The following is a 21,975-nucleotide window of genomic DNA, read 5'->3' as shown; positions in this document are numbered from 1 at the left end:
ATGGCCAACTGAACTGGGTTATCAGTTCTTGACTGTTGTTTCATAGACTCTTTGGCAATCTACTGAAGCCAATGTCAGTCACTCAGTCAAGTTAATAAGCATTTATTAAGTGCCTACTTATGTGTCTGGGGATATACTAAATATTGGAGGTAGGAAGAAAGGCAGAAGACAGTCCCTACTCTGAAGGAGTTCACAATTTAATGGGATAGACAACACGCAAACAACTGTGTACAGATAAGGTATAGGTGGGATAAATTAGAGATAACCAATAGAAGAAAGGCACTAGAATTAAGAGGGATGGAGAAAGGCTATGAACCTGCGATAGAGAAATTGGGAAAGAGGTGATTTTGGCAGGAAAGACAATGAGGCGTTATCTAACAATGGTCCTCTGAGGTGGGTACCACAGGTATTGTGATTACCATTTAACAGATGAGAAAAAAGCTAAAGCTCACAGACTTATCCATCATCATACAGGGTAAAAGGGGGCACCTGGATTTGAACCCAGGGCTTCTGACTCCAAAGCCAGGGGTCTTTTCACTCCACTGAATTTGCCACAGGATACTAGATCAAGATGTTAGAGGGATCTTGAAACCTTTTAATATAACCCCTTCATTTTACATGTGAAGAAACTGAGGCCAAGGGAGATTAAAAAACTAGCCCAAGGTAGTAATTATCAGAGATGAGATGTGAACTCATGTCTTCTGACTCCAAAGCATTCCCTGCTGCCTGAAAAAATCTTTTAAAAGACTTCAACTTGACTTTCCCATCCCGCGTCTTATCTCTCTTCCCTTTCACAGTCAAAAATCATAGAAAAAGGTTTCTATCCTCTTTGCTCCCACTCTTTTCTCAACCTTTTATCTTTTGACTGCTGGCCTCTCCCTTACCCTCAAACTGTTCTCTCTCTCTGTCTTTGTCTCTCTCTCTTTCTGTCTCTGTCTCTCTCTCTTTCTGTCTCTGTCTGTCTTCCTCTCTCTGTCTCTGTCTCTGTCTCTCTCTCTTTCTGTCTCTGTCTGTCTTCCTCTCTCTGTCTCTCTCTCTGTCTCTGTCTCTCTCTCTTTCTGTCTCTGTCTGTCTTTGTCTCTCTCTCTGTCTCTGTCTCTTTCTGTCTCTGTCTGTCTTTCTCTCTCTGTCTCTCTCTCTGTCTCTGTCTCTCTCTGTCTCTGTCTCTCTCTCTTTCTGTCTCTCTCTGTCTCTGTCTCTCTCTGTCTCTCTCTCTTTCTGTCTCTGTCTGTCTTCCTCTCTCTGTCTCTCTCCAAGTTTACCAATAGCCTTTGTTCAGTATTCATCCATATGGACTTCTCTGTAGCTTTTCACACTGTTGACCATTAGGCTCAGGTGCCTGGCACACAGGAAACCCTTAGTACATGCTTCCTGGCTCTTGAAATGCTTGTGGTTGACCCCTGCCCTGCTGGATGTGCCCCCCCCCCCCCCCCCCCGGTTTCTTTGACGCTGCTTGCTGCTGGTGCTCCTCCTACCTGTCTGACCACTCCTCCTCAGTCTCCTTTGCTGCTTCATCATCCATCTCCTGCCCCCAACTGTGGTGTCCCCAGGCCCTTTTCTCTTCTGGCTCTGTACCCTCTCTCTTTGTGATCTCATCAGCTGCCATGAGTTCAAGCCAGCCTTGTCTCCCTCTTGAACTTCAGTCCTTCAATACCCCCCTCTCCACCTGGGGGGGGGGGTTCATAAGCAGCTCAAACTCAACATATCCAAGATGGAACTATTATCTATACCCCCACAAACTTCCTGATTTAAAAAATCATTTTGTTTTTCCACTTAATAATATTTTATTTTTTCCAATTATGTGTAAAAATAGTTTTCAACATTGACTTTTATGAGATTTTGAGTTCCAAATTTTTTCTCCCTCTCTCTCCTCTCCTTTCCCCAAGATGGCAAGCAATCTGATACAGGCTATACATGTACAATCATATTAAACATATTTCCACATTAGTCATGCTGTGAAAGAAGAATTAAAATGAAAGGGGAAAACCACGAGAAAGAAAAAAAAAGAAAATAATGTGCTTTAATCTGCATTCAGACTCCATAGTTCTTTTTCTGGATGTGGATAGCATTTTCCATCATGAGTCTTTTGGAATTGTATTAGATCATTGTATTATTGAGAAGAGTTTAAACTTCCTTATTTCAATTCAGGACACCACCATACTCACTTGCCACCCAGCTCGCAGCCTCACATCATCCTCGACTCATCTCTCTCCTTCACCCATCAGGTTGTCTTGTCAATTTCATTTCTACGACTCTCACATCCATCCCCTACTTCCTGCTCACAAGGCCGTTACCCTAGTTGAGGTTCTCATCACCTCTCCTCTGGATTATTGCAACAGCCTCCTGAATGGAGTGTCCTCTTACCAACCTTTTTATTAATTACAGGTAAAAACGTTTTTTAACATTCCATTTTAAAAAATTCTGAGTTCCAAATTCTCTCCCTCCCTCCCCTACGCCCTTTGAGAAGGCAAGGAATTTGATATAGGTTATACATGTGAAGTCATAAAAAACATATTTCCATATTAGCCATATTGCAAAGAACAACAACAAAAATAAAATCAAGCAAAAAAAGTACGCTTCGATCCGCATCCAGACTCCATCAGTTCTTTGTCTGGACGTGGACAGCATTTTTCACGAGAAGTCCTTTGGAATTGTCTTGGATCATTGTATTGCCGAGAAGAGCCACGTCATTCGCAGTTGATCTTCATACAATATTGCTGTTACTGTATACCATGGCCTCCTGGTTCTGTTCACTTCATTTTGCATCAGTTCGTGTAAGAGTTCCCAGGTTTTTCTGAAAGCATCGTCATTTATTAGAGCACAATCATCTTCCATCACAATCACCTACCACAACTTGTTCAGCCATTCCCCTCTTGATGAGCATCCCCACAATTTCTAATCCAAAGAACCTTTCAAAATTCTGAACCAGCTGTTTTCCCCTCCCTTCAGAACATTCAGAGGCTCTCTCTTGCCTAAGGAAAAACTACAAACTGTTCAGCATTGAAAGCTTTTTGCAATCAGTTTTCAACCTACTTTCCCAGAATTACTATTTATTACTTCACCTCACGCACAATATGTTGGAAATGTTCAATGCTCTTCCCTGAATTCAGCACCTCCCTACCTCCATGCCTTTCCTCTTTCCTCCTCCCTCTTGGGAATGCTTGCCCTTCCCACCTCTGCTTCTAACCATTCCTGGCTTCCATCGAGGCTCAGCTCATGGGCCAGCTTCTACAGGAAGCCTTTCTGGCTACCCCAGAACATCCATTCTGATATAACCATGTAATAGCTTACATTTGTGTAGTGATTTATGGTTTGCAAAGTGTTTTACAAATATTATCTCATTTGATCCTCACAACAACCCTGGGATGTAGGTGATATTATTATCCCCATTTTGTAGATGAGGCAATTGAGGCAAACAGAGATTAAGTGACTTGCCCCGGTTCATATAGCTAGTAAGTATCTGAGGCTGGATTTGAACTCACATCTTCCAGACCCCAGAGTTCTATCCATTGTGTCATCCAGTTTCTTCAAATGCACATATGTATATGTACTTACATACATAGATGCTACATGTATGATGTCATGTATTTTATCCTCCCAATAGACCATAAGCAGTTGAGAGAAGGGACTGTTTTCCATTTTGATTTTGTCCTGAGCATCCTGAGTGCCTTGAACAAAATAGGCGCTTGGTAAGTCTTGTTGGATTTCGTTGGATTGTTAGGATCCATCAGTACTTCTAGTCTAGTTGCACTGAAGCACAAAAGCCAACAGAAGACTTGGGTAGTGGATGGTTTACGTGGGAGATGGCTCGCTGACTTCCCCAAGGATTCTCAGAATGCAGCTACAACCTTAGATTTGCCTCTAGCCATTGGAACTTTTCCTGTAGGCCCTGCCAGACCTCATGGTCCATGCGCAGAGCCTTCTAAGGACCTGCCTACCATCCCCTCCATTCCACACAGAGTCGGCAGGGGACGTCGCCCAACTCCCCTGGCATCACCCAACCACCAGGCTTTCCACTCACAAGTCCTAATTTCCTTGTTTTCTATGCCTAGTCTGCGTTACCCAGGAGTGGCCCCAACAGGAAGTAGCAGGGTTTGGATGTTCCCTCCACCCAGGCTCTCGGGGTGGGGGTGGGGATTTGTATTCTGACCCTGGATTGCTGGAGCCCTGACTCACAGACTGGGAGAGCTTAAAGGGACTTGGGAAATCAGCCCCCTCCTCAGATGCGCAAGCAAACAAAGGCCCAGAAAAGGGAACTCCCTTGTTTGAGGTCAGATACAGGTGGTACAGTCATAGAGCCACAGTCTGAGCTATTTTTGTGGTGTTTGGGGGTTTTTGTTTGTTTGTTTTTGCCCTGCATTATAGCCCCAGCGCTTAGCACAGTGCCTGGACATAGTAGGTGCTTATGAAATGTCAGGTTGACTGACATATATTAAAGCAGAGATTTCTTTTGGGTATGGGTTAACTCAGGTCCTGGAAACCTCTGCTGGCTTTCTCTCTGGACCCCTGCTTCCATGTCCCCCAATGGAGGTTTTATTCCTGATAGAGATCTGGGGTACAAATCAACATTGCTGAGGTCCTGTTCTTTGGCTTCCCAAATACCTTATTTTGAAACTAGGGGAACATCTACAATACCATAGGTCTGTCCATTCTGCCCACCATCCCCTATTAAGAAGGTTATTGATGGCTATGGGGTAGGTGATGGCAGTGATTACAACCATGAATCTGAGGAAAAGGAGTTCTGACCAGCGTGAGTGAAGAAAAATCAGAACCTGCTATAGTTTGCTTGCTCCTGAAACCTGATCTCAGTCTCCCTTTTCTCTGTCCCTTTATAAATGGATTGTCTGAAAGTGGAGTCAGGAAGACCTAGGTTCAAATCCTGCCTCAGACACTCATTAGCTATGTGACCATGAGCATATCACATTACCTTTATGCCTCAGTTTCCTCCTCTGTAAAATCTATATTAGTTGGTGTGAGGATCAAGAGATAATGAATACAAAGTACTTTGTAAATTTAAAGCACTATATGTTTTTTAATTATTATTATTATTATTATTATTGTTATTATTATTACTTTTATTTCAGAGGTGAAAGAGACCTTAACAATCTCATAGCCATTCAGCCCCTTGAGAAGCAGCGTGATACAGTGGAGGAGAGAGTTTTGAACTTGCAAAGGACTCCGGTTCAAATTCTGCCCTTCTCACTTATTACATGCATGACCTTAGGCCAGTCACTTTATCTTTTCAGGCCTCATTTTCCTCACTTGTAAAATAAGGAGGTTGAATGAGGCTATGTTCAGTGAATTTTCCAACTCTAAATCAATGAGCTGGGTTTTTTTTACAGACATACAATCAAGAGAGGAGGTGCTGCTTCCCTGAGGACACACGCCTAGTTAATGGCATAGTAAGACATAACCCTGGAGTTCCTGCCTTCCAGCTTGTGGCTGTTTCTACTCGGGGTGCTGCTGCTTCTCTGCCAAACATAGAAGCATTTTTGAATATGCAAAGTATCTGGCTGGAGAAGAGAGAAGAAAATGTACCTCCATCCCTTCTCTGAGGAGGTGGGGACCAGGGGTATGGAACATTGACTATACCATCAGACTTGGCTGAAATGTTGGTTAGGTTTTTCTGAACTGGTCTTCATACATACATGTATATCTATCTATCTATCTATCTATCTATCTATCTATCTATCTACCTATCTATCTATATCTCTGTGTGTGTATGTATGTGTGCATGTATATATATATATATGCATACATAATACATATATTTTTATTTATAAGGGTTTCCTGAGGGGAGAGAGATATCAGAAATGGATATAAAAACAAAAGATATCAATAAAAATGTTTTAAAATAGAAAGTGGAAAGCAGCACCCAAGTACTGGATATTACTATACCTGAAGTCACTTCCTCTCTCTCTGAGCTTCACTTTTCCCCATCTGCATAATGGGAGGGTTGGACTGGGTGGTCTACTTTTCTGTTCTGAAATCCTGTGACTCCATATCATCCTGGCACAGGCAGGCAGGCTCTGTATTCATATCCAGTGGGCATGGCCTTGTACCCATAAATAGTAGCCAGGACATCTATGATTTTATGAGTGGCAATCACATCCCTTACTTCAAAAGATCCATGATTAATTAGTGGCAGTCTTCATGAATCCTCAATTTAGCCAACTGGCATTCCAACAGATGAATCAGCTGACAATGGGCCCCTGGACCCTTAACTAGGCTCATCTTCTGATAACAAACACACAGTCTACCATGGAGTCCATAAGTGAAGCCTTCCCATGTATCTAGGGCCAGCCATAGCCTGTCCTCTGCCAGCTTGGCCTTTGGGAATCCTGGGCTACCTCATGTCACAATGAAACATCAGAATGAAAGTCATCAGCCCATTACATTCCAATCTGGTCATTCTGCAATTCCCAAATTGTGCCACCAGAGGGCAACTGAAGATAGGAATTAGTTCCTCATATCTGTGTAGTGCATCATCAATTTAACAAACCTTAATTCAATCATTTGTCAAATTTAGTCAAGTCACCTAGCAGCTAATTGGTGCAGTGGATTCAGCTCTTGGCCTGAAGTCAGGAAGGCCTGAATTCAAATCTGACCTTAGACAATCATCATCTGTGTGACCCTGGGCAAGTAAACCACTTAACTTGGAGAAGGAAATGGCAAATCACTCCAACATGATTGGATGTGGGGGAAGAAAGGAGGAAAAGGGAAGAATTATTGATGACTTTGTGTCACTCAGGGCTGCAGACTTAGGTGATTGAAAGGATGGTAACACCCATTACTGTATAAAAAGAGCATTTTGAAGGAGGGACAAAACTGGGGAAGAAGAGAATGAGTTCTGTTTTGGACATGTTAGGTTTGAGAAGTCTTTAGGACATCTAGGTGTAGGTATTGAGTAGGCAGCTGGTGTTTTGGTACTGGAGTTCAAGGGGAGCTTTTGACTGGATCTAGAGATTTGGGAAACATCTATCTAGAAGTGATCAATGAATTCAGAGTAGTTGACGAGATTATAAAGAAGAGATTGAACACTGGTTTTAGAATCAGGAAGGCCTGAATTCTAAATCTGCCTCTAACACTTACTAGATGTGCCACGCTAGGCAGTCTATTGAACTTTCCTGACTCTTAATTTCCTCATCTGTAAAATTTGAGGGTTGGACTAGATGACCTCTAAGATCTCCTCCAAGTCTATATCCATGATCCTATGATATGAGAGAGGGTAGATAGAGAGAAAAGGGTGGGGGGGACCCCCAAAGGTAGGGGCTGATAAGCCAGCAAGGAAGACTGACAAGGAGCAGTCAGATGGGGAGATAACTCAAAGGAAGTAGTGTTGCAAAAGCCAAGAGAGGAGAAGAGGATTCATGGATGGATGGAGCCATCTGGTAATCTCGAAGAAAACAATTTCAGTTGACAGGTGGTCAGAAAGTGGTTATACACACACACACACACACACACATATAAAATATATAAACATATTATTGTGTATTATATACATACAGATTAGATCATCTATGGAGTGGACCTAGGCAGCCAAGCTAAGGATCTTCTTCATTGGTTTTCCAAGAAAAAGTGAACTTTGGCTGGGGTGATGGAAGGATATCCTAGAAGTCAGCTGGGATTTGAGCAGAAGGCCTTATCTCCAAACAAAAAAGAACCAGCCTTTTCCCTAGACCAGAAGGTGGGGCTAACAATGACAAGTTGACCTGGTACTGGAGGGTAGAACCAAGATTTAGGGTCAGCAGAGCCTTTGTCCTAACCAGGGGCAGTGGCTGGTTTAAATTTCTCTCCTCAGGGGTAGCTAGGTGGTACAATGGATAGAGTACCAGCCCTGAAGTCAGGAGGACCTGAGTTCAAATCCAGCCTCAGACCAAACACTTGACACTTAACTAGCTGTGTGACCCTGGGCAAGCCACTTAACCCCAGTTGCCTTAAAAAAAAATTATCTCCTCAGTCATAGTGGCAATGACAAAATCTCAAGGTCTGATCCTGTACATTGAATACAAATGAGATCCTGGAAATTCCTGGTTGGCACAACCATGACTAATAATTCACGCCTATGCAAGGCCAAGCACCACAAACGTATGCCTAGGATAAGTAACATGAATTAATCTTTCCAGACAAATTCAGTTGTAAAGAGGATGCAGGAAAGAATTAAGACCTTGGGACTTAAGGCATAACAGAGGAAGAGACCCCAGGACACCACCCTGTTGGGGGACACAGAGAACCTAAGACATAGAGAAGATCTCTCATGGGCAGAAATCCCAGGACACCTTGAGGCTAATGTTGGATGGCCACAGTCAGGAGAGGGGGAACGGCTGATTAAATAGGGACTGAGTCCTGGCAGGGCTTACTCACCTTTGATGCCAGGGGCAGGAAGGGAAGAGGAAGCATGCCACCTGGTGGTTTCCAATTTTGAAGTATTCTTATCAACTAAATGGTAACTAAGCTCAGTTGTTTATTCCTCCTGAAAGAGTGTAGGTGCTACCAGTACCCTCTAAACTTTGGCACCTTGAGGCAAAACTCTGGATTATCCATCCCAGTTATTGATCTGCTCATTTGCATGTGGACAGGCAGTATGGCATAAAAGAGCTGAGCCCTGGATCTTGAGTCAGGTGAGATTTAGGTTCTAATCTTGTCTAGAACGCTAGATTGTCCCACCTCTTTCATATATTGGCTGTGTGACCCTAGGTAAATCACCTAATCTCTCAGTGCTCCAGGCAACTCATTAGGAGGAAAGGTCGAGCAGGAAGTGCCAACTTTCCTTGGCAGAGGGAATCTCTTCACCTGGCAGCTCCTCATACATCAGTGAAATCCAGGACTTGTCCTTATCCCTAGCCTTATGAGAGAATCGTTTAAGTTTTTTGACTATGAGTTTTTTCATTTGTAAAGTAGAAACAACAAGTAGGGGTAATAGGATAGAAAACAGTACCTCTCAGGCTGATCTCAAAGGGTTGTTTTAAGGGTCAGATGATCATAATGATAGCTAGCTCTTAGAGCACGTGAAGGTTTGCAAGTGCTTTACAGAAATTTTCTCATTCGATCCTCAGAACAACCCTGGGAGGTAGGTGCTATTACTATCCATATTTACAGATGAGGAAACTGGAGCAGACAGATACTAAGTGACTTACCCAGGGTCACACAGTAACGTCTGAGGCTGGAATTGAACTTACATCATCTTGACTCTAGGTTCAGCACTTTATTCACTGTGCCACACAAATAAACTAATGTATGTAAAGTGCTTTGGAAAACTTAAAATGTTTTATTAGTGTAAATCATCATTTTTAAAGGAGTATATAGGCTCTACTTATAAGATTACATCAGTATTAAGGCAAAAATTCTTTAAAAATTTCAAATTACATGTAAATTTTAAAAAATTTACATTTAATTTTAATCTTTCATTTAAAAAAAAAATTGAGTTCCAAATTCTCTCCTTTCCTCTTTCCCCGCCTCCCTCCCTCTTTCCCCTCCTCCATCCCTGAGACAGCAAGCAATTAGCTATGGATTTTAGATGTGCAGTAATGTAAAACATATTTCCATATTAGCCATGTTAAGGCAAGGATTCTTAACCTATTTTGTGTCATGGCCCCCTTTTGGGAGTCTAGTGAAACCTATGGATCCTTAGAGTTGGAAACTAGTTCTGCTTGGTGTTGACTTCAGTGTAACATCATGCCTCACCCAGGATAAATGGACTACCTGAAATCTCAGCACCATCTGATTGACTCAGTTTTTTGATACTTAACACCTTCCCAACTCTCAGTGGTCTCTCTCCTCTGACTGGAGGGTGGAGCAATAAATACCTCCCAATGGCTTCCTTTATAGAAGACTCAGATGAGACCTTTCTAGATAACTCTCCATTTTCCATCAGAAACTCCCCTCCCAGATGCCCATCAGTTGGGGAATGACTGAACAAGTTGTGGTATATGAATGTAATGGAATACTATTGTGCTATAAGAAATGATGAGCAGGTGGACTTCAGAAAGACCTGGAAAGGGGGCAGCTAGGTGGCTCAGTGGATAGAGCACTGGTCCTGAAGTCAGGAGGACCTGAGTTCAGATCTGACCTCAGACCAAACACTTGACACTAGCTGTGTGACTCTGGGCCACAATTGCCTAAAAAAAAAAAAAGTAGAGAAACCTGGAAAGACTTACATGAACTGATGCTGAGTGAAATGAGCAGAACTGGGAGAACATTGTACACAGTAATAGCCACATTGTGCAATGACTGACTTTGATAGACTTAGCTCTTCTCAGCAATGCAAGGACATAAGACAACTCCAAAAGACTCATGATGGAAAATGCTATCCACATTCAGAGAAAGAACTATGGAGTCTGAATGCAGATTGAAGCATATTATTTGTGCTCTCTCTCTTTTTTTGTTTCTTCTTTCTCGTGATTTCTGCCATTGGTTCTAATTCTTCTTTACAACATGACTAGTGTGAAAATAGGTTTAATATGAATGTATATGTTGAGCCTGTATCAATTTACATGCTGTCTTGGGGTGGGGGGAGGGGAGAGGTGGAGAGAAAAATTGGAACTCAAAATCTCATAGAAGTGAATGTTGAAAATGAAAATAAATTTATTAAAAAAACCTCCCCTCCCCTTTCAGTTTCCTTTTTATGTCATCTTCCTCCATTACAGTGTAAAGTCCTTGAGGACAGGTACAGTATTTCTTTTTCTTATCTGTATTCTCAATGTTTAGCACAGTGCTGGGCATACATTAGGCACTTAATATTTCTTGAATTGAAATGTAAGGAAATGTCCATGGAAGGTTTCCTTATTAAAATACAATCTGTAAGGATTGTATTGGTCTGAGTTTAGATCAAAATTCTACCCCATATCCCCCACCTCACCTATAAATCTGACATGAAACTTGAGTGCAATTTAATATTGAGATTGTAGTTCCATAGATAGGGAAGCTGTGATTTCATATTAGATTATTAGGATTTCAGCATATTTTCATAGTCCTTGTTAAAGGGTCATAGGCCCTTTTTGACCTGGTGCTGATTAAGTGGTGGATTATTCATTATGAGATAAAAAACTGTTTTTTATTTTAAATTGGAAAAATAGGGGGGAAATATGGTTAAGACATGGTTATGGAGGAAAATTAAAAGCAATAGTTCTATACTAGGCTGAAATGACAAGAGAAGAATTAAGGCTTAGTGGATAGAGAGACAGCTGATCTTGGAGTTAGGAAGACCTGAGTTCAAAATCCACTTTTGACACAGCTAGACTATGTAACTTTGACCTTTCAATGCCTTAGACAACTTTCTAAGTCTCATAGGGAGAGGAAGTATCCTCACTTAGGATGCTGCTCTGGTGATAAAATTATAGGTCCAGCTTTTAAAAAAAGAAGAAATTACAAACCATAGTGAAGCAGGAATGAAATGTAATACTGATGCCCTTGGATGGAAGCAAAGAAAGAAAAAACCTTAAAAATCAAGCTGATGGTATGTTCCATTTTAAACATCAAAGATGGTGGATAGAGTGTTGGCCCTGCAGTCAGGAGGACCTGAGTTCAAGTCTGGCCTCAGACACATAACACTCACTAGCTGTGTGACCCTGGGCAAGTCACTTAACCTCAATTGCCTCATATAACAAAAAAAAAAAAATCAAAGATGAAATGGAATGTTAATCAGCCACAAAAGCATCAATTAAAGGTCTCAGAATGAAAAGCCATCGAATTTAAAGTTACTGAATTAAAGCATTTGACAACATTTAATGGAGTTATCCTCTGATATTGGAGATGTCTTTCCCAATTCTCCTTAACCTTAGTGCCTTCTCTCTACTCCAATTTATCTTGTCTATATCTTGTTTGTATGTAGTTGTTTGCATGTTGTCTTTGCCACTAGATTGTGAGCTCCTTGAGAGCATGGGCTATTTTTTCTCTTTCTTTGTGTCCCTAGCCGTTGGCAGTGTCTGGCACATAGTAGGCTATAAATAAATGCTAACTGATTGATTAAAAAAAAAAAAGAAATGGAAGGAAATGCTGATTTTCAGTTATAGGTTCATTGAAATAAGATGTATTTTTTTCCATCCAATTTCACACATCATCCTGAAATCTCTCTATAAAGCCCTTGGGGGTCCATGGACCCCAGTTTAAGAACTCCTGCTAAGGGGTCTGCTAAATAGCTCATTGGAGTATAATATCTGCTCAAGCCACCAGATGGCGCTAAAGGCTTGCCTGGCTTGAGTTCATTTCCACTACGTCTACATGAGTTCCTAGGTTCTTAGAAAACTACTGAGTATTTTCAGATCACAGCCCACCCAGTTTCGTCTCCAAGACCCTTATCTAGGGTATGATATGATCCCATCAAAATTAATAAATTCATTTGGTTTGCTTCCATTTCCAAAAGATCTTAATCTTTTCCCAAACTTCACATGATCTGGGAAGATTTACCCATTCATGTATAGATTAAAGTGCATTTTGTTAAAAAAAAAAATTAAAATGTGAAAGGCGTGGGCTAAAAACTCATTGCAATTTGAGTAAGCCACAGCAGCTTATGTCAGTCTGAACTTTCCAATGTCCACCCTTGCTTTCTGCCTCTCTCTATTGTCAGTGAGACATGGGCAACCCAAAAGCCTTTATACCAAGTAGTACTTGGTCTCATGTTCACAATAGATGAGGGCTGACGGAGAGAAGGGCTCATTTTATCACCATCCCATTCTCCTTGTCCCACCATATAGCTGCTGTTCCTCTGGGCATTGCCTCAGACAAACCCAGGCCTGGGAAAGATCTTAATTTAGAAAGGCCAAGGTCATCCATGATATCCCAGGTTACTGCCAGTTGTCTTGACTTTTGTTTTGCCACCAGACTTTGAATACTCTGGAGGAGAGAGGGAAGCTGACAACTTTGTGCAACTCTGCCTCATTTAAATCTAATTCACACAGCAAGTCAAGGAATCACTCTCATGATGTCATTGGTCTTCTTCAAGAAAGAAGGAAGAACAACAAGAACTCTGACACCTGGAACCACACTACTCAGTATCCTAGCCACCTGCTAAGTAATCTACCATTGGCTACTCAACTGGCATGCAGTAGACCTTTCCCCCAGGGATCAGACGCCACTGGGGATTGTTTAGCCCATTTCCTACTCTCTCATGTGTCTTTTGTGGTTAAGATGGTGAGGTAAAGTGGTAGAGGAGGTCAGTATTCTCTCTCTCTCTCTCTCTCTCTCTCACACACACACACATACTTCAGCAGAAAAAATAGTAACAGAAGCAAACTCCTCAACCCAGGCAAGAACTGCATAAAGAGATGACAGAATGGAGGATGGGAAAGATTATATATCAAAGAAGAGAGTTTGAATCCTGGTAAATGGACCAGAATTATAAGTTCTGAAAAAAAAAATTAAAGAAGCAATGCCAGGGAATAGTAGTGACTAAAAAAAAAAAAAAGAAAAGAAAAAGAAAACACTGAATATAGTAAATATCATTTGTTAAGAGAGACCTAAGAGGTAATCCCAGATGAAAAGATGAACTCAACAACTACAAACAGAACTTCAGAGAAAATAATGTCTTGGTCACAAGGACTGCAAGGAAGGCTGTAAGAAACGAAACAAAAGATGAAAAATTAAATTAGAATTGAAATTAGCTCTCTACAGGAAAAAAATTTAGAATAACTTAGAACAAAATCTTACCCAAATGATGGACTCCTTGGGGGAAAAAAGAATAGAACGATTTGAAACTCAATGATTTCATGAGACAAGAAGTATTCAAAGTCAAAAACATTTTAAAAATAGGAGAAAATATATGGTATCTACTATTAAAAACAATGAACTGGAATATAAGCCAAGAAGAGTCAATTTAAGTAAAAAACTTGAATACTATATTTCAAGATATAATTAAATAAAATTGCCCAGATTTATTGAAACTATATGGCAAAGTAAAAATAGAAGGAATCCACTGGATCACCTCCTAAAAGAAACTCTAAACTAAGAATAACAAAAACTATCATAGCCAAATTCCAGAATTTCAAAGTCAAAGAAAAAAATACTATAGCTAGAAAGGAGTTCAATGACTAAGAACCACAGTCAGGATCAAACAAGACTATGTTCTGACTACTTAAAGGGGAGAAAATCTTGGAATATAATATTCTAAAAGGTAAAGGATAAAGGATTATAACCATGAATAAACCTGCCCTTCAAAACTCTGTGTAATCTTAAAGAGGGAATATGAATCTTGAATGGAATAGAAGCCTTTCAAGCATTTTTGTTGAAAATACCATGGTTGAGTAGGAACTTTGAAATGTGAATGGTAATTGAGAAGTAATTAGACAGGGTAAAATGATGATGAAGTCCTTACATTCTAATAGTGTGAGAAGAGATAAGTGTCCCATTAGAATCCAACTTTCAATGGTCACCAAAGGAAATGAGAACCACAAACACAGGAACTAGGTATGTTTTTTGTTTGTTTTTTGTTTTTTTTTGTTTTAAGAAAGGAAAAGAAAAGGGTGGGGAAAGGGAAAGCAGGAAAGAAATGAGGAAGAAGGAAGAAATTCACTATATCTCATAACTGGAGGATAGGAGAAGGGTACACAAAAATACAGGAAGGGGTGAGGCAGTGGGCTTCTCACCATCTTTACTGGCAAAGGAGGCTTAACTATCTACTTAACACATAGTTTAGTGTAGAAATAGTTAAATTCAATTATGGTTGCTCAGTTGTTTTCTGTTGTGTCAGACTCTTCATGATTCCATTTGGGGTTTTCTTGGCAGAGATACTGGAATGGTTTGCCTTTTCCTTCTCCAGCTCATTTTACAGATGAGGAAATTCAGGCAAACAGGGTCACGACAACAACATTTATTAAATTAAAGGTTGGGCAAGAAGCCTGGGCTCACAGCTATTATTCTTTAGGATCAGGTAGAAAGGGTATGATGGCTCACCTGAAAATGTGGTTATTCTTAAGTGGATATTACCTTTTTCAAATGACTCTTTTAAAGTCTGAGAACTAGATTAGTGAATGAATAAGAAACTAAGAAAGGCATGGGATTCCACCAGTGACCATCGATAGACAGACTCTGCTCCCTGCTTTTAACTTAGGAAGTAGCTGGCCTTCAGTACCAGTCTGCTTTGAACACTATTTCTATCAATCGTGCTCTAGTCTTTCTCTTCAACCTAGTTCTAATCCTTTAAAATTTCTGTTTTAATTCCCCTTTACTTTGGTCAATAGACATTTATTCAAACAGCAAGCATTTACTGAGTTTTACAGTATGCAAAGCATTGTGTTAAGCACTGGGCTCTGTCCTAGGTTTTAGAGAGGGACAGGAATATAGGGTGTAATTCAAAGTTTTAATCTGTATTTAATCTCTTCCCAAATCTCTGTTTCTTTGAACTTTTTCCCGACACCTGGAATGCACTCCTTCCACAGAGATGGGATGTAGAATGGCACGTTCTGGGAATAGCAAGTAGAGCCATGTGGTTGAAATGTAGGTAAATGAAGGGGAATTCTCAACTTGGGGACCCTCCCCTTTTACCTCCCTTTTATGGGTTGTCTTTCCTTGTTAAAATGTAAGCTCCTTTAGCGCAGGGACTGGTTTTTTTTTTTGGTTTTTTTTTTTGCGTGTATTTCTATCCCCAGTGCTTAGCACAGTCCCTGGCACCTAGTAATTTCAACCCCCCTCATTTGACAGATGAGGAAACTGAGGCATGGGCAGGTTAAGTGATTTACATGTGATCTTTGCATCCCCAGAGCTTAGCACACCTGGCACACAGGAAGCGCTTAATAAATGTCTTTTGAATGACTGAGTGGCCTCCCTCTACTTGGAGAAGAATGGAAGCAAACAGCCAGCGGTCCGTCTTGGACACTGGCCAGCCACTAATCCTCGCCTAGGATTCAGAGCTAGAAGGGCTCTCAGAGGTCATCTCATCCAGTCCAGCTCCTCATTTAGCAGAAGAGGAAACTGAGGCTCTGAGAAGCGATCTGACCAAGTGCATGGTCAGTCTTTCATAGGAAGAGGCCTGGATACCAAAGGAGGGGCAGGAGAGCACTAGCCGAGGTTCTCCCTACACCAGAGAGATGATTTCACGAAAAGGCTTTCCCTCTGTACCTCTCCCCAAGACAGAGTTTAAAAAAAAAAAAAACTACAACTCCCACAGTGTCCCGCGGCGGGCCCAGGCTGCGCACGCGCGACCAGGAGAGCTCCTCCCCTTGCGGAGAGCTGCGAGGCAGCCGAGCCTAGCTGTGCTGCCTCCTGTGGCCGCACTCCCGGCCCCGGGGCTAAGTCGTAGTCCCGCAGCGGGTCGTAGGATGGCGTTGAAGCGGATCCAGAAGGTAAGCCTCCCGCCTTCTCTCGTCCTCTGCGTGAGTCCGGGGCAGAGGAGCCGCGGGCATCGGCTCCACCACCACACGGGGAGCCGCGGCAGGAGGCGGCGCCGCGCGCAGGCGCGGAAAAACTTGTGACACCTGCCAGATAGTGAGGCGGTGCCTCGCGCGCCCGCTGCCTTACAAGGGAACAGCGCGGCGCGGGGTCGCGGGGGCAAGAGGGGGCGGGGCCTGGGCGGAGCTAGTGGCGCCGCTGGCCAACCACGTGCTCCTTTGCGTGTTTCCCTTTCTCCTGGTTGGGTGTTGCCTTGGAGGGGCGTGTCCTATTCTCACTTTTCCCCTTGTTCTTGCACCGCCCCCTCTGTCCCGTAACATCCCAGGAAAACAAGCAGTCATCCAGCTCAGGCTCCTTGCCCCAGTGCCAGGCACACAGGAGGTGCTTAATTAATGCTTGTAAACCTACCCCCTTACCTTATGGCCAACAAGATCATAGATCCAGAGCTGAAAAGGACCTTAGGATTCCAATAATTAGATTAATTTTGAAGATGAAGAAACAGCGTAGATTTAGATATGGAAAGGACCTTAGAGCCTAATTCAGGCATACGTGAGGTGGGGAAACTGAGGCCCAGAAGTTAAGTGACTTTCCCAGACTCACCCAGCCAGAGAGTGGCGGAGCTCAGGTCCCGGGACTCTCGTTCTTTTCACTGAACCACATCGCCTCCCTCAGCGTCATGGGAGCATAGATTTAGAGCTGGGAAGGAAGGACCTTGGAGGTTATCTAGTCCCATTCCGGTGTCTATCAGACAGGGAAACTGAGGCTTAGAGCCCAGGGCATGCTGCCTGCTGTTTGCAGCTTCCTTTTGGATAGATTTAAGCCCAATCTTCTTTCCTGGAATCTGCTGGACTTTCACCACCCACACTGCCTGAAAAATTATTTAGACTAAATTTCTGCCCTTAGAATTCTATTCTCCCCACGTGCTCACAACTTCAGGGGTGCTTTCACTTTTTTGTTTTCGTTAGTGGCTTTAGGGAAGTTTCTCTGCTCTCCCAACTGTAGCTGTAACAGCCCTTGGTAAATAGTTAATCGTCTTCTAGGACCATTGGTAGCATTTAGAGCTGGTCTGAAATTACTTCCCATTTACACTGTATGTATACATGCAAGTTGTTTATGTTTACAGTGTTATGTATACAACCGTATACAGTTGTTTTGGAGTTGTCTCCCGTATTAGAAGATGAGCTACTTTTTGTTTCTCTTTTATGAGCAATGTGCCAGGGCACATTATTAAAGTACTTAACAAATGCTTGTTGACTGACTGGGAGGTTGTCTTAGTGATCATGTAATGCCTTCTTGTGCAGTTTCTCATAGTTTCTTTGGGATGCTTTTGACAGATACCTTTTTCTCTCTCTTTTTTTTTTTTTGCTAAGCAATGGGGTTAAGTGACTTGTCCAGGGTCACACAGCTAGTAAGTGTCAAGTGTCTGAGGCTGGATTTGAACTCAGGTCCTCCTGACTCCAGGGCCAGTGCTCTATCTACTGCACCACCTAGCTGGCCTCAGCAGATACCTTTGACCATACCTATTTTACCCATAAATTTCAAGTCATTTTGTGCCATTATTTCTTCCCTAAGGTCCGCTTGTTAAATTAACCTTGATGAGTTTGTCTTGTTTCCATTTCAAACTGGGTGTGCAATCCAACTTTCTGCTTGGTTCCCACTGTTTTCATGGTGATCTACCCCATAGGTCTTCCAGTGGGTTACCTCAGCCCGCTGGTTCTATTTTGTCCCCAGATATCCGTGTTTCTGTGTGTATGTGTTCATGCACTTAAATGTATATCTGTATCTTTGTATATTCTGTGTGTTTACTTACTGATGTCCTTGTTGTGCCACCTCATAGTTGTGAATGTCTTTTTTTTTTTTTTGCTTGTACTAAGAAGGTCATTGAGGCCAACCCTCTTATCTTACAGATGAGGGAACCGAGGTCAAGTAATTTGCACAAAGTCACACGCAGGTCCTCTGACTCCAAACCTGGTGCCCTTCCTACTGTTCCAGGCATGTGTATTCAAGTACATACATATATACATACATATAGGGTTGTATATATGTGTATGTGTGCATGAGAGTATATACACAAAACATTCATAGGTTGGTCCCAGTTCTGTAGCATGAAAGCAGATGTTTTCTTATAGAATGTGCTCATACCATAATTATCCAGAGTAACTTTTCTCAGGGTAACTTGTGGAGAAAATAGTTATGTATAGTAATACAAAGATTTACAATTGCTTTACTAAGTCACATTCCCTCCTCACAATACACGTTTATGTAATTGCAATCTTGACTCCTTTACAAACGCAAGCCCATGGATGTGACAACATATATATTCCCATGAGAAACCGATTTACTTAAATTGGCGTCAGTGTGGGCACATCCATAGAACCAGGCCTAGGCTGCCACCAGGTCCAGTAAAAGAATCATGGAATTTGAGAGTTGGAAGGTAAATCAGTGGCCCAATAATGCAGCCCCTACATGAAAGGAAATCCATTACAAGTGGTCATCTGGCTTCTGCTTGAGGACCTCCCAGGATGGGGAGAAACTACCCCACTGCCTCTGCTGGCAGCCCCCTGCCTTGCCCTGCTGGACAGCTCTCATGGTCAGGAAGCTTTCTCTAAAATTCAGTGTAGATTGACCTCTTTGCATCTTCTACCCACAGCTGCTGCTGTGTGTCTGTCCTCTTGGGCCAAGTGGAACAAGTCTAATTCTTCTTGTATAAGACAGCTTTTTGAACACTTGAAGACAGACAGATAGATAGACAGATAAAAGACAGATGCATAGATACAGAGAGACAGGCAGGCATAGATATATAGATTTTATATATACATCTCTACATGCAAGACAGATATTAGATAGACGTAGATGATAGTTAGAAGGAATTTTTTTTGGAGGCAGTGGGGTTAAGTGATTTGCCCAGGATCACACAGTGAACTCAGGTCCTCCTGACTGCAGTGCTCTCTCTACCACACTACCTAGCTGCCCCTAGACCGTTTATTAAGTGCTTCTTTTGTGCCAAGCACTGGGTATACAAATATAAGTAATCCAGGCAACCCTTGCCCTCGGGGAGTTTTAAGTTTTGTAGTTGAAGATCACATCTTTCAGTGGCATGGTTTGGAGCTGGTGACCCAGGAGTGAGGGGAGGCTTCTTCCGGGCAAGATTGGGTGAAAGCTCCCGGAGCCCAAGATGGGGACAGCTGGGGTGACAGCTGCCGTGGAAGTGACATGGTTTGGAGCTCACATGGCTCCTGTTCCCCTTGAGTCGTCTTTTCTCCAAGCTTAGTGTGCCCATTTCCTTCAAAGGCTCCCTGTGTGACATGGATTCAAGGCTCTTTGCCATCGTGGCACTTTGTTAACCAGGGGAGGCTGCAGAGTGTAGTAGAAAGAGCATGAGATTTGGAGTCAAAAGTCCTTCCGCATATACTCTGGATGTGACCTTGGCCAAGTTATACCGCCCCTCTGGCCCTGGGTTATATCATCAGTCACATGACGGGGACTGGATGGTCTGTAAGGTGCTTTCCAGCTCTCATTCGAGGCCCTTCTGACCCTGTGTCCTGGACGTGTTGTCTCGGTGGCCCCATAGCTGAGTGGAGGAGGAGTCTTACTTATTCTTCCTGATGCGATTCCTGGGAACGAGCCATGACTATTTCTGGGACTGCAGTAGGGGCACCCTTGTGGTGATCCCTTTTGTTGATGCCCAGTGGTGACGCATCATAGCTTCTGTGTGCAGAATGATTCGTTTTCAGATTGACGTTGGCAGGGGCCTAATTGATTGGCTGATGTATTCAGGTACATAGCATTCCTCTGTTCAGCTAGATGATCTAAACATCCCATCCCTGCTCAGTACATATATTTTCCTTGCATTGTTTTGGGTTGTAAGTGCCCTGAATCACCTCGTCTCAAAAATAGTCCTTGCTATACTTTAGCCACACTTTATGAGGTTCTCTTCAAGTCATCAGAAGAAAGTTGTCATATACATTTTCCTAAACCTAAAGTCGCCATTTTTTCCAAAGATCAGACCTGGTACCTATTTTGCTCAAGCCTGGCATTCCAAGATACAGAGATCAAAGGAGCCAGCTCTGTTCCGTTGTTTCTTTGTCTGAGGGTTACAGAGATTTAACAGGGTTGCCAAGGCTGCGAAGCAGTTGTCTGGTGGACAGCTTGTCATGATGTGACGGATTGAGCCATGTTTTTAAACACTGTACAAGTCCTGCTAGTAAAGTGCTAGTAAAGTAGTCATTTTGCTCTAATCACTGGTGGTGATTAGTCCTGCCCCATTCCACTTTTGGCCAGTTCCTTTTGTAACCAAGAGTAAATATTTTTCAGATGGCTGGCCAGGGTCGGGGAGATGGTCTCTGAATGAACTGGTCCTATCCATTGCTTGGCACTTCTTAGTTCCTGGGGCAGTCTGGGATGATGTCCAATTGGCCTCACCCCTGTTTTGAGATTGAGAAGTGGAAGTGTTTTGATTATGGGAATTTCATCAGCCAATATGATATCCCACCGAAGTACCAGCCCAGTCTTCCATCTTGGTACAGAGGTGATCCTGAGCTTGGAGAAGTTATGCAAGTGGAGTATGGATAGCCTGGGAAGACTCACAGTACTTTATTAGGGCTGGGCTTGATACGTGTCTTTCAGAGACTGGCCTCATTGCTAGAGGCTGAGCAAAAAGTGACTTTTTTTTTCTCATAGCAGCTCAGAAGTGGGTACCACTGTCTACTCCTGGTGCTATTTGCCTCAGCAGAAGAAGTGCCCACAATTATGAAATCATAGATCCTTAAAGTATTGAAGTGTTGGTCTAATTACACATTGTTACACACCCATTAAGCCAGAGGCCCCATTGCTACTGTCATGCCTACCTGATAAAGAAATTAGTAATACATGTAAATGCAGGCAGAAATACATCATGAAAAATTTATCCCAAGAAAGTGCATACAAGGCAGTAGGGAGTCTGTGTCTCACCTGGCAGGTGTTATCAGCCAAAAAAAAAAAAAAAAAGCGTGGGAATGAAAGAGATGTTTTATGAGAGGGTGAATTTTATTTGAATATTCATAATGACTCAGAGGTAGATATGTTTTATTTTTAGTAGGACTGCACCCTGGCACTTGGCTGCATTTCATCTAGCTTGGAAATTGATATTGCCCCATTGCAGATTGGAGAAAAATTCAGCCTCCCCCTCTCCTTCCCCCCCCCCCCCCCCCCCTCCCTCTCTCTCTCTCTCTCTCTCTCTCTCTCTCTCTCTCTCTCTCTCTCTTTCTCTCTTGTAGTTGGGTTCTGAGCAAGTCAGTGGCTGTTTAAGGATAAAAAGCAGCTGAAGAGCTCTCTGCAGTAGCTAGTCATCTACTTAACATTTGAGGGGACAGTGATAGGATTTGATAATATTCTGGCGCCATATGTTCCGAGTGACTAACAGCATCCGACCAAAGTAATTGACTGACACGCCAACCCTCCTGTCCATCTTTCTGGCCTCCCTCTCCAACCTCTTTCCTTATTCACTTTTCCTGTCATTATCAACCCTGTTTTTTCCCTTCCTCATCTTCGTAGCCTTTTTCTTTTCCTCTCTTTTCCTGCTTTGTCTTTTTCTTTGTTTTCCCCCCCATGCTCACCTTACAGAACCAGGTGTAAGGCCCTGCTGTAGAATTAAAGCATATTTTACTGAACTGAGTA

At 42.5% G+C, this 21,975-nt stretch overlaps 1 protein-coding gene across 1 annotated transcript in view; it reads left to right on the top strand.

Annotated features, from left to right (window-relative positions):
- The first annotated feature begins 16,159 nt into the window (after positions 1-16,159).
- UBE2D4 (ubiquitin conjugating enzyme E2 D4 (putative)) overlaps positions 16,160-21,975 on the top strand; it is a 33,617-nt gene continuing 27,801 nt past the window's right edge. The window contains exon 1 of the mRNA XM_027861242.1: positions 16,160-16,274. Coding sequence (XP_027717043.1) covers positions 16,251-16,274 — 24 coding nt within the window. The 5' untranslated portion in view covers positions 16,160-16,250. The remainder of the gene's footprint in view (positions 16,275-21,975) is intronic.

Source organism: Vombatus ursinus, unplaced genomic scaffold, assembly GCF_900497805.2.
Source record: "Vombatus ursinus unplaced genomic scaffold, bare-nosed wombat genome assembly UNPS02014599.1, whole genome shotgun sequence".
In the NCBI taxonomy this organism is placed as follows: domain Eukaryota; kingdom Metazoa; phylum Chordata; class Mammalia; order Diprotodontia; family Vombatidae; genus Vombatus; species Vombatus ursinus.
The sequence above is the reverse complement of the archived record's forward strand: the minus strand, read 5'-3'. Positions and strand labels throughout refer to the sequence as shown.